The sequence below is a fragment of the Cynocephalus volans genome, chromosome 1 (genome assembly GCF_027409185.1).
Source record: "Cynocephalus volans isolate mCynVol1 chromosome 1, mCynVol1.pri, whole genome shotgun sequence".
Classification (NCBI taxonomy): Eukaryota; Metazoa; Chordata; class Mammalia; order Dermoptera; family Cynocephalidae; genus Cynocephalus; species Cynocephalus volans.
The window spans coordinates 207970830-207983932 of NC_084460.1; the positions used below are offsets into that span (position 1 = coordinate 207970830).

Sequence of the window (13103 nt, forward strand, 5' to 3'; positions counted from 1 at the left end):
CCTAAAGACACCTTGATTTTGGGCTTCTGGTCTCCAGAACTGTGAGACAAATTTCCATTGTTTTAAGCCACCCAGTATATGGTCCTTTGTTATGGCAGCCCTAAGAAACAAATACAGCACTCAGCCTTGCATTAGCATGTAGCTCAGTGAGGATACAACACTTCATAAAATGACAAAGCTAAGGTGTGGAGAAGTGAGACAATTTGTCTAAAACCCATAGTGATTTAATAACAGCCAAGCCTACCCTGAGGACCTGGGTTCCTGCCTTGTCAGCCCCGTGTCTCTCTGAACACTAGGCTTCCTTAGTTGATTTTCTCCTTTAAGGCTAAAGAAGTTTGGATCAAGGTAGAAGTCCAGCCCTGAGAAGGGAAGCTATCTGCCTGTTGTGAGCCACACCTGCCAGCAGGAACCATTAGCCTTAGAACAGACCACTGAGCTGATATAGGGGATTTGGGGTGAACGGGGGCTGCATCTGGGCCCCAGATCATTGCAGTTGGAAGAAGAGGAAAGGAGACTGCAGCGTGGGAGGCAGGGAGGGTGTGCCAGCAACAGCTTGAGAGCACCAGGTCACTGGGGTGTGTTTTTTGTCCCCAACAACATTTTTTCAAAGTGAGGCTCAGCTTCTGGAGCTAAAGGAAAGAGTGGAGACAGGAGAACCTCTCACCCAAAGGTGGTCCTGTTGCCACAGCCTCCCGCAGAGTTTAGGGGCATGTAGGCATTGATGAGAGTTAGCATCTGTTTAACAGGCCTGAATGACCCTCCCTCAGCACTGAGTCATCACAGACAGGAGACTGGTAGCCTTGATGGTTGTTATTCAGGTCTGGGAGTTCACTATCTTATAAATACTTCCTTAGAACAGAGAGGATTTTGGTTTTTAATGTCTTGCTAACACCTGCCAGGCCCACCTGTCTATAATCCCTCTTGGGAAGAATAAAGGATGGAGTTTTCCCTCTAGGGAAATGATTCTGTGCCTATGAGGGGTCCATCCCTGTTACAATGGCAGTAGGTAAACTTCATCTTATTTCTACCAACTTGTGAGCCTGAAGTCTGAGATCACCTCATTCTTGGTTCCTATCCCGTGATCCTGTAGTGGGTTCTGCCCGAGTCACCAGCTGGCACAAACCAAACCTAGTTTAGAATTCCACAGAGGCTGGGCTGAGCCTGTGGCACACTCGGGAGAGTGCAGCGCTGGGAGCATGGAGACGCTCCCGCCGTGGGTTCAGATCCTATATAGGAATGGTCGGTGCACTCACTGGCTGAGTGCTGGTCACGAAAAAGACAAAAAAAAGAATTCCACAGAGGCTGAGGCACACAAGCTAATGCATTAACCACCGCAAAATATAAGCAGTGTTTAGCTTCACATTTGAATTCTCTGCTCTACAGAAGTGGAGTGAACCCACCAGCAGAAATCTAGGACATTCATGTTGTCCTAGACATTTTATACTCTTTTAAAAAAAGAAATACATACAAAGAAAGGTGGATGATTTGAGAGAAAAACAAGCAAACAAGAGCAAGAAAATAAATGTGGAAAGTTGGAGATAATTCCTTCCTTCTCCTCACCTGTCTTTTTCCCAGTCCCTGTGTTACTGCTTTGGCATGTTCTCTTTGTTTATACATATATATAAAATAGTAGAAAGGAATGGGAAAGCAGGAAACATTTTATTACCTAATAGAAGGAATTAGTTATTATTGAAATTATATTTGTGTGAGTGTTAGTCAGAAACCTCTCAATCAGGAATCATCTGAAGTTTGTGGCTGTCAGATGTTCAGTCCATTAGAAAATCAGCTGACGTGTGCAGCCTCTGCCTCCCTCTATCACATTGGTGACAGGCAGACAAGGGGAGCAATGCTGGGCAGGTCGGTGCTTGTCAAGTGGAGCTAGGACATCTTTCAGAAGAATTTAAATTGGATCAGGTTTTATCATCGATTGCTTTATCTTTGAGACACTCCCAGAGAGTTTTAATTAGAGACATATGAAAGAGAACTAGCCTAGAAAAATACTGATGGACAAACTCTGCACATAGATGTGATGCCTGTTTTAAATTCTTTTTGATATGTAGTAGACATACATTTATAGGACATCTTATCCATTTTAGACGTATTCTAGAAGGGCAACCTTGCCCACAGAAGTTGTTCCGAAGAGGAATGAGGTGGAAGCTCCCCTGTGTGGTGGTGTCTCATTAACTAACTGCTCATGAGATGGGACTCCAGGGACTCCTTCCCTCCTCCTATGCAGTGGCCCCCTCAATCATACCACCTATGATCCAAAAAATCCCCATAGGAAAAGACATTTTGAAATTTAGAAGCTACGGCTATTTTTTGAAGACAGTCTTTTATGCTTTGAAACAAATTAATTTATGTAACACTCTAAAGTCAGAATATACTGACATGTTTTAGATAATAATGGGGAAATTTTTCATTTTCATCTTTTCTTGCTAGATAGGGTCCATCTCTAATGAGAAGTCCATAAAATATTTTTTCTTTATCACAGATATGTACGTTAAGAGACAGTTTTTTCTTTTTCTTTTCTCCATGTCTGTGTGTGTTGGGTCTGGTGAGGACTGTGCTTAATTCTCCTTCAAGGCATTGAGAGTTCTCATGCTGACGTCACCCTATCAGTGCTTCTTCTTATTTTCTGTATTCACAACAGACTGTGAACTAATAATGATACTATTAAATGCTACCCCTGCAGGATGGGTGGTTGATGTCTAAAGAATAGGAATCAGAGATTCAATCTGCTCAGGTTCTCAGACTCAGTGCTGTTACCCCGTGTCCAAGGCTGTCAGAGACGAAGAGCAAATGGAATGATTGGGGTGGAGTGAGCTTCTGTTATCCTTATTTAAACTGCTAGATAGTTCTTCAAGCCTGTCCCAATGGAATTAGTGTGGAGATAGCATTGCCATGGATAGCTCCATGGATAGCTCCATGGATACTTCTGGTCCAGTAACATGTGCCGAAATGCAGTCCTCAGATCTGGATTTACCCTCCTGAGCCTCCTTTAGTTCTTCCATGACTTCAATGAGAAAACATTGACCCTCATCTGCCATCTGCTCTTCTTCCCTTTTCTCTCCCCAACCCACTGTTCACTCTTTTCTAATTATCTTTAAGTAGCATTATATACTAAACCACAATTCTTGGAGTCATGGAAAAAAATAAAACCCTGCAAATATTAATTTCACTTAACGTAAATTGAATCCGTAGTCAGGAAGTGATTATTATAACTCTCTCATGCTACCCAGTGCCTAAAATTCCACTATCCAATCTGTTCATCTTTAGTTTAAGCAAATGATCCATCGTACTTTAAAGTTCACATTATGAAGTGTGGCTAAAACAGAACATCCACAAGAATGGACTTTAGTCCTTTCCTGTGAGGAGGTGATGACTCAGAATGACCTCTGTTGAATTTCATGCCCATCCATTTAGTCAGCGGAGTGCCTTTGGAGAAGTAATTCAGTGCTGTCTAGCCTTAGTTTCTATATACACAAAATGGGAATAGAAATATATAAAATAGTTTTGAAGATTTATTAATTTAGGGTAATATAAGTAAAGTGGCTATCCCAGTCTTGGTATAGGGTAGATGCTTAATGTGTTTGCTTTTTTCCCTTGTTGGATTAAAAGTGAAGAATGTTTTGTGTTCTCTTCTATGTTTTCTGTTCCTCCCATGCCCACAGTACAGGACAGTGATCTGCTCAAGGTAGTTAATATTTACTAAATGATATTATCTGATAAATGTGGAATTCATTAAGTGAATGTGAGTGGTTGGCTGGCCCCAGCCACCTTGGGTTTGGGTGCTGTGTATCTGTCCGAGCAGAAGCACCGGAGAGAAGCCTGATGTCTACTGCAGGCATGAACATGAATGTGTGATTACAGTTGAGTGCTAACAGGAGAATCCTAGGTTTTTGTTTTATGCTGAGCTTGTGTTATGATTTGATCCTAGTCAGAGTCAGGGCAAGGGCAGCACAAATGTAAGACTGAAAGAATTTATTGACTGAGAGATGTAATCTACAGATTTATGGCAAGATGGGTGCAACTTGATTTACAGAGGAAGACTGCATGTGCCCCTCAGTGCCATTAAGCTCCAGGTAATAGGATGACTAGAATCCCTCTGTACAGATTGCTAAGTTTCTGTGTCAAGTCTGAGCTGGTTGTCAAATAACATAAGTTCATGGGGCCCATGCCATGTCCTCCTCAAAGATAAAGACTGCAAACACAAACGTAAGACAATAAATAAGAGGCACATGGGTGTTACATGTAAGAATGAGGTAATTCAAGTTGTGTGGCCGTGAGAGCTCAGAGATCATTGGAGTCTGTTCCCTTGAACTCTTCTCCATGTGGCCCAGGAAGGGAGCTGAAGCCTTCTGTAGGTTTTATTTTGACTAGTTAATGATATGGACTTGGAGGTATGAAGAAGGCAGAAGACATACATATATTGTTATTTTTTAAATCACCCAGACCTTAATATTTTTGATGCCATGGGAATGCAGTCTCCGATTGGCTGTATAATGCTTTCCTACTGGTAGCTGACCCTTAATTTAAGAGTTTAAGAACCTTGTAAAGGGAGGCTGTGAGTTATCCTAGACCAAGAAATCCTGAAAAAAGCATTCATGGCTGTTTATCTAAAATCCTTGCCCAGCCCCATCTTGTGTCTTCAAACCACATGTCTACTGTGTTCTAGCTTCCTTGGCTGTGATGTTTAAGAGAGGCCAGTCATTCTCCAGCTACACCTTGAGCTTCGTAACCTTTTCATTTACTTACCACTGGTGTCAGAACTGTGTGAGAGATGGACTTGGCTTGGTCACCTCTCATGTCCCCCCCTAACTTGTCCTTCTGCTCTCCCGTTGTGGGAAGGGTGATGGGGCATCTAACTCTCACTGAGAATTGAATGAGAATATTTTCCTATCAAAGTCTCTCACTTTCTTTACTTATTGCAAAGAATAAATGAGTAATAATTCTTTAAAATGTTACTCATGCAAAAAGAATGGTTCAGTTAAAAAAAGAGAAATTAAAGGAATTAAGTCAATTGACTGAATTTAGGATATAAGTAATGGAAGATAAGATATAAGATCCATGGAAGGTAGACATAGTTCTTATAAATGATATGTAATGAGGGCCAGAGATTGAAAACCCAGACTAAAGGGTTTTATCTGGTTCTCAGTTATTCTTTTTCAGGTCACGTTGTTTTTTTGTTTGTTTTGTTTTGTTTTAATGTGTATTAGTTTCCATCATTTAAAAATAGAGAGATTTCATATAAAAACAAAACACAACTTGGAATTCTGGTTTCTTAGATGAAATTTGGACAGTCTATTAAACAGAAGGCTCACCTTCTCTTATGCTAACAGTCAATGGAAGCCGAATCATAGCCCAGCATTTTGGAGGCAGGCCGTGTCCTCCATTTTACCACAGACCTCACTGCTCTCGACAGCCTGTGGTTGACCCACTTCCCTCAGTGTGTATCTGACTCCTGTTGGTGTTGCATTCGTGTCTCTGTAGGCCAATAGCATGTAAGACCCATTTATATCATTATGGTCACTGGCTGGTGGGACTTTGGGGCCTTCGTCCTGGGACCCATGTCTAGCCAGGTGGAGAATAAAATGCAAAGAGACACAGTCTTTTCAGGGCAGGCTGATGTGGAAATCTCAGTGAAGCGATGCAGGGAAACCTTAGTGCAGAAAACTGAATGGTCAGACACCAGGGATATGTCAAAGTGTGGATGTATTTCCACTTAATACGGAGTAACAAGAACGTCAGAAACAACAGAAGAAAGAAAATGTGGATTTTTCTATGCATAGGCCATTTCTGTGAAACTTCATTTACTTTTACTGGTTTGTTGATACCATTGGATGTATGCTACCTTATTCCATTTGATTATGTCTGCCTCCCCAGCTCCTAGGCTGTAAACTCCTGGATGACAGGTGTCCTGCTCTCATTCTTCTCCATTTTCTTCTTTCTTTTCCTCTTCTCATACCCTCACTTTCCATAAAATAAAACAGATCAAAATAATACATGCTTTAGAGCTATGAGTATTCAAATGAAAGTTTCATCTGTTACCCACTTACTGCTTCTTTTCTTTTGCTGGATAAGAGCAGAATCCTATGAAACTTTTCTTCCATCTCCTTTTAGGATTTAGAATGAGGCAACGACATGTCCTCATGGAATCCACCGGGCCTGCGGGGCATTGCCCTCATTTAGTAGAATCTGTTCCTTGTGAAGATCCAGTGTGCTACCGGTGGCTGGCATCAGAAGGGATCTGTATTCCTGATCACGGAAAATGTGGCCTGGGACACCGCATCCTGAAGGCCGTCTGCCAGGATGATCGAGGTATGACCCAATGGGGCACTAGAGATGTTAAGCGACACGGGCCAAATAACACGTTACCACTTTCTTACAGGTCATTTTCTTTAGGAAGAGAAGCACAGCCTTTTCCATCCTTGAATATTTATGGTTAAGTCAAGTGACACATTGCTGCAAAGTAGGCTGCATGGCTTAATATGAGGTCACATACTCCAGAACAAAAGAACTCTATTTGATTATGCCTAAATGCAATACAGTGACCCTGGAGATTTCTCACGAGTTTTTAATTTGTTGAGACAAATAGAGAGCAGAAATCTTTCAGATGGTCTTCACCTTATCAATTAAAAACAAGTTTTATTTGCTTTATTTGAGGTTGATATTTAACATGCCTTTATATATTATTAACAAATACTACCTCATAAAAGTTCTAGGGCTCAAACTCTCTCCAAGTTAAAAAGGAAAAAAAAAAATTAAGTGGTATCTTTTCATTTATATAACATTAGATGAGAATCAGTTCTAGACATAATACTAACATTTCTAAAGAACCTTTTTAAAAAACTAAGTTGTTAAGATTTACAAAACTATTAACAATGATGTCTTTCCTCCATTGCCACGCTTCTAGTCAATGGCAGTTTGAAATGAAGGGTGATTTAGAAAATATGTAAGTCACATGGAAATGAGAAAAGTGACATTTGAAACCTTATCCAAGAGTTAAAAAAAAATTCAGTCTCTTGGAGGAATATTGAGTATGTCTATTAATCAGCTCTGCCATGAGAAGCCCCATTTATATTGCTCTTGGTATGTGGGATGAAATGTTTTGACTTATGGAGTGAAGTAATCCATAGAACGAACAGAAGGAAATTACAAAGTGGATTCAGAATGAATATTAGCTTCCACACAGGGCTGACAGAAAGCAAAGTGTTTCCTTCCTTTTTTCTCTCTCTTTCCCCCTTTCTCCCTCCTTCCTTCCTTTCTTCCTTCCGTCTTTATTTTTATTCACTTCCATAATTAGGCAAACAAACATTTCATCAAGTGATATAATTGGTTACCTCTAAAAACCAGGTGGTTGTTAAATAGAGGGTAATGACAGATTGTATTAGCTACAGTAAATAGTTAAAACTAATAGTGACTACTAATATTACCAAATAATTTTTGAATTGTGGTAACATAAGTGCAATTTGGTAAGAGAGGCAAATAAGATCACTTTTGTATTGCTTTTCTTTGTGTGATATTGTAATTTATAATAAGAAATATATATTTTGGTCTTTGTATCTGGTTTCTGGAACAGAACTGCTAAAATCCTTGAAATTTCCTGAGCAATAGGGTTGCTAGGAGAATCTTTTGCTCCAATATTTGGTCTTTGATTCTGAATAGGGCTCCTGAATCTCTTGGAATTTTCTGGGTGATAGCAATATCTTTTGTTCTAATGAGATGGCTCCTGGATGGTGGCTGGTCACCAGAAAGTCCAAGCCATGATTAGAAGCTTGGAAACTTTAACCCTATTGTGCATCCACTGGGAAGAGGAGAAGGGCTAGAGATTGTGTTAATCACCAATCATTCTTTTGTGATGAAGCATCCATAAAAATCCTCGAATCATGGGGTTCAGAGAGCTTCTGAGTTGCTGAACATGTGGAGATGCTGGGAGGGTGGCTTGCCCCAGTGACAGCATGGAAGTTCTGTCCCCCATCCTCCATACTTTGCCCTATGTATCTCTTCCATCTGGCTGTTTATCTGTGTCCTTTGTAATATTCTTTATAATAAACCAGTTAATATAGGTAAAGTTCTGTGAGCTGTCCTAGCAAATTTTAAAACCCAAGGAGAAGGTTATGGAAACCCTGATTTATAGTCCATGGCTCAGAAGCGCTAGTGACAACCTAGGACTTGTGACTGGCATCTGAAGTGGAGGACAGTCATGTGGGACTGAGTCCTTAACCTGTGGAGTCTATGCTAACTCCAGCCATATGTGCAAGAATTGAGTTAAATTGTAGGACACCCAACTGGTGTTGCAGAATTGCTTGGTGTAGGGAAAAACCCACACATCTGGTCATAGAAGTGTTCTGTGATGAGTGTGGTGTCAGAAGTGTGGTTTAGAGGTTTAAAACCTGGACTCAAGTCAGGTAGGTTGGAATTACAACTCTGCCACTTACCTACTAAATGACCTCAGGGAAATTGTTTAATTTGGAAACATCTTTTTCTTTAGCTGTCAAGTGATGTAATAAAACCTACCTTTCACTCTCAAAACTGAGAGTTAAATTAGTAATACAAAAGTAATTAGTTAAATGCTTGGCACATGACAATTTAAAACAAACTATAAGCTTATTTTACTTATAATGTACATTTACTATTATACTTTGCTGTGAGGAAATTGTGCAAAAAGCATTTTTTTATAAAATAAAAATAATAATGAAGATTAGAATAACCATAACAACTACTTCCTCCAACCTCCAACTGAGGAAACAGGAAGATCACTTGTTTGGTTGAAACTTGATGACAAATGACTATCTTGCTTTGTCATCTCATAGCAGGTAATGGAGGTCGTCATGATATTGTATGTCCATAGGATTAAGAACTTCTTTCACAGTGTATGCTGTGCCTTCTGCAATAATTTTAGAAGAATATACTTTACTATTTCAAAGCAGCTTTAGAGTTTTATTGCTTATTCCTGTGGAATGACTAATTATCACCTTTTAAAAAATTTTTTTAAATTTATTTATTTTTGATTATACATGTTTATAGGATACAGAGTTGACTATTGTTTTAGTCCATTTTGTGTTGCTATAACAGAAATGCCTGAGAATGGGTAATTTATAAAGGAAAGAGGTTTATTTGGCTTATGATTCTGGGACAGCTGCATCTGGCACGGGCCTCAGGCTGCTTCTACTCATGGAGGAAAAGCGGCAGGCAGCTAGTGGGTACAAGCAGATCACATGGTGAGAGGAAGCAAGAGAGAGAGAGAAGGTGCCAGGGTATTTTTAAGCAATGAGCTCTCATGGGAACTAATAGAGCAAGAGCTCACTCATTAATCCCGCATCCCCCAAGGAGAGCATTAATCCATTCATGAGGGATCCGCCCCATGACTCAATCAGTTTCCAACACTGCCACATTGGAGATCAAATTTCCACATAAGTTTTGGAGGGGACAACACATCCAAATTCCATCAACTATCAATATTTGTGTACACTAATGATAAAACCAATATTATTAGCATGTTCATCATTATAAAATGTAATTATTCTTTGTGTCCCGTACCCAATTGCTCCCTACCTCCACTCTCCCTCCCCCTTTCCCACATCTATTATCTATAGATTCTGAAAGTTCAACGTTTTATTGTGGTCTTCCTTGCTTTCTTTCTTTGCTCCCACTTATGACTGATGACATGCACTATTTCCCTTTCTCTGCCTGGCTTATTTCACTTGACATAATTTTTTCCAAGCTTAGCCAGGTTGCTGTGAACGGTAGAATTTCATTCTTTTTTATGGCCAAGTAGTATTTCATTGTGTATTTATACCACTTTTTCCCTTGTCCAGTCATCTGTTGATGGACATTTAGGCTGGTTCCAATTCTTGGCTATTGTAAATAGAGCAGCAATAAACATAGGAATGCAGGTATCTCTCTGACAGGATGATTTCCATTCCTTTGGATGTATATCCACCAGGGGGATTGCTGGATGATGTGGCAGTTCTATCTGTAGTTGTTTGAGGAACTTCCATACTGTTTTGCATAATGGCTGCACGAATTTATAGTCTCAGCAAGAGTGTAGCAGGGTCACCTTTCTCCACACCCTTACCAACATTTGTTATTCTCTCTGTTTTTGATAACATCCATTCTCACTGGGGTGACATATCTCAATGTGATTTTTAAAAAATTAAAAGAATTTGAAAAAATTTATTTATTTATTTATTACAAATATTCATGAGATACAAAACTGATTGACCCCCCTCCTGCCCATGATGTGAGGGCCAGATTCATACTGGGGGCATACCCATTACCAGAAATTACTTTTGTACCCTTTGTCCCCTCCCAATTATCCCCCAACCTCCCTCCCCCTCCCCTCACCCCTCCACTCCAAAGAGTAGCCCTAGGGCTGGTCCCTCTCTCTGTTGGATCACTGCATTACTATTGTCTTTCTTGCCTTCCTTTCTCTCTTAGCTCCCACATATGAGTGAGCACATGCAGTATTTATCCCTCTGTGCTTTGCTTGTTTCACTCGACATAAGTTTCTCCAGGTTCATCCATGTTGTTGCAAATGGGAGCATTTCATTCTTTTTTATGGCAGAGTAGTATTCCATAGTGTATATATACCACAGTTTCCTTACCCAATCATCTATTGATGGACATTTAGGTTGGAGGCATAACTCTGCCTGACTTCAAATTATACTACAAAGCTGTTGTAACCAAAACAGCATGGTACTGGTATAAAAATAGACATTCAGAACAGTGGAATGGAATTGAGAACCCAGAAATCACTCCTCAGGCTTACAGCCATCTGATATTAGACAAAGGCAACAAAAATCTACATTGGGGAAAAGATTTCCCCTTCAAACAGTGGTGCTGGGAAAACTGGATATCCATATGCAGAAGAATGAAACTAGATATGCATCTCTCACCATACACTAAAATCAACTCAAACTGGATTAAAGACCTAGATATAAGACCCGAAACTGTAAAAATTACTAATGGAAAATACAGGTGAAACACTTCAGCAGTTAGGCCAGGCAGGGCACAGGCTTTATGAACATGAGCCCCAAAGCACAAGGAACAAAAGAACAAGTAAACAAATGGGACTATATCAAACTAAAAAGTTTCTGCACAGCAAAGGAAACCATCGACAAAGTGAAAAGACAACCTAAAGAGTGGGAGAAAATTTTTGCTAACTATGCATCTGACAAGGGACTGATATCCAGAATATACATAGAACTCAAACAATTACACAGTAAAAAAATAAATGACCCAATTAAAAAATGGGCAAAGGAGCTGAATAGACATTTTTCAAAGGAAGACATACAAATGGTCAACAGATACATGAAAAAATGCTCAACATCACTAGTCATCAGGGAAATGCAAATTAAAACCACATTAAGATACCACCTCACTCCAGTTAGACTGGCTATAATCAAAAAGACAGTGAATAACAAATGCTGGTGATGGTGTGGAGAAAAGGGAACACTACTGCACTGTTGGTGGGACTATAAATTAGTACAACCACTTTGGAAAATGATTTGGAGGTTTCTCAAACAACTACAGATAGATCTTCCGTATGATCCAGCAATCCCTCTTCTCGGTATATATCCAGAGGAGTGGAAATCATCATGTCAAAGAGATACCTGCACTCCCATGTTTATTGCAGCTCTGTTTACAATAGCCAAGATATGGAACCAACCTAATTATTAGCTTTTAACCTACACTCTCAACTTCTGTGCAGAGAGGTAGGAATTATCAGTTGCTCATATCAGCTCCACAAAGTCTTTGTGGTTTTTAAATACCTGGATGACTCCCTCTTTGTTTGTGGGGCAACAGCCACGGTCATGGTTATGGGAACATGCTGGTCTCCTGATAGTTGAAGCAGTCTTGTCCAGTCAGAAATTGAAAATGTGGTCTGATTGCACTTTTCATGATTCAGCTTCTGGGTGATTGATGATAGAGGTTTGGAAGAGAAGTGTTCCTGTTTGACTCTCCACATATTACCAGGGTCTTTCCATAGCTACAGGAACTGACTGGACTGTTGACACTCATTTAAATGCCTGGAGAAAGAAAGGTTTGAGACATATAGTCTGGGATTTTTTTCTTATAACATTTGATAGTTTTTTTTTTCTTCCTCACTCTGAGTTTATTGTTTCATAAGCCCTTTATTTGAGAACGTATTTCAGAGTTAAGCAGATGAGACCAGAGGAAATATCTTATTTTCAGTTTTTAAAAAATAAACTCATATTAGATCTCATTGGACTTGAGGCCTACTGTAATTTGCAAGGGTAACTTGTTTTGTCTCCCATTTTTAGGCTTTTCTACATTGACTAATTCCAGATATCCTGTATACAGGTGTATAGAAAAAAAAAATCCATACAACATCCCTGCAAAATATCTACATCCCATTCTGATTGTGGAGCCAAGAGATTTCTATATAACCATGGCCAAGGTTCTGTAGGACTTTTGAAAGTATCTTGTTAGGTATTCTTCTTGCCACTAGGAAGACATATTTCTCTTCCCAAGAAGTTTATTCAGACCCTTATCTTGGAAACTTCAAAAATACATTATCTCTGTCACATTGAAGCCAAGAAGTAACTGAAAATAGCAATCTGATATGCCTGATCCTTGTAGATTAGTTTAAGAATGTGATCTACTTTGGACTAAGATCCAAGTAGTTACCTATGAATTTCTACAGCTGTCTCAGCTTTGTTCCATTCTCTGCTTTGATTTATTAGTGTGTCAGGCTGGATCTCAGATCCTTCTACCCCTTCCTGTACAGGTCATGAATCAGGTAATTGAAAGAAGATTCTGGCAGCTTTATACAAGGTAGACATACTTTATTCTTTAGATGTGAGCTTCACAGACATGCTTTATTCTCAGACACGCTCAAGCTCTACTCCACTGACCTTCCATGCTCTGCCGACCTTACATGCTCTGCCAACCAGCAGTTCAGAGCAGTTACTTTTATATTCTCTATACACAACAGCGGCCATAAACCAAGCATTACATAATTACAACAATCATGCCTTGAATCAGTAAATGGGCACACATGTGCAGTTACACTACTTTTTTATAACTTGTTTCTAATGAACGTGCCGAATCTTGCCCATTTGTAACAGATGTGAGGC

General features: G+C 39.7%; 1 protein-coding gene across 1 annotated transcript in view; it reads left to right on the forward strand.

Moving 5' to 3' along the window:
- THSD7B (thrombospondin type 1 domain containing 7B) overlaps positions 1 to 13103 on the forward strand; it is a 691892-nt gene that overhangs the window by 225298 nt on the left and 453491 nt on the right. Inside the window, exon 6 of the mRNA XM_063077053.1 lies at positions 6121 to 6318. Coding sequence (XP_062933123.1) covers positions 6121 to 6318 — 198 coding nt within the window. The remainder of the gene's footprint in view (positions 1 to 6120; positions 6319 to 13103) is intronic.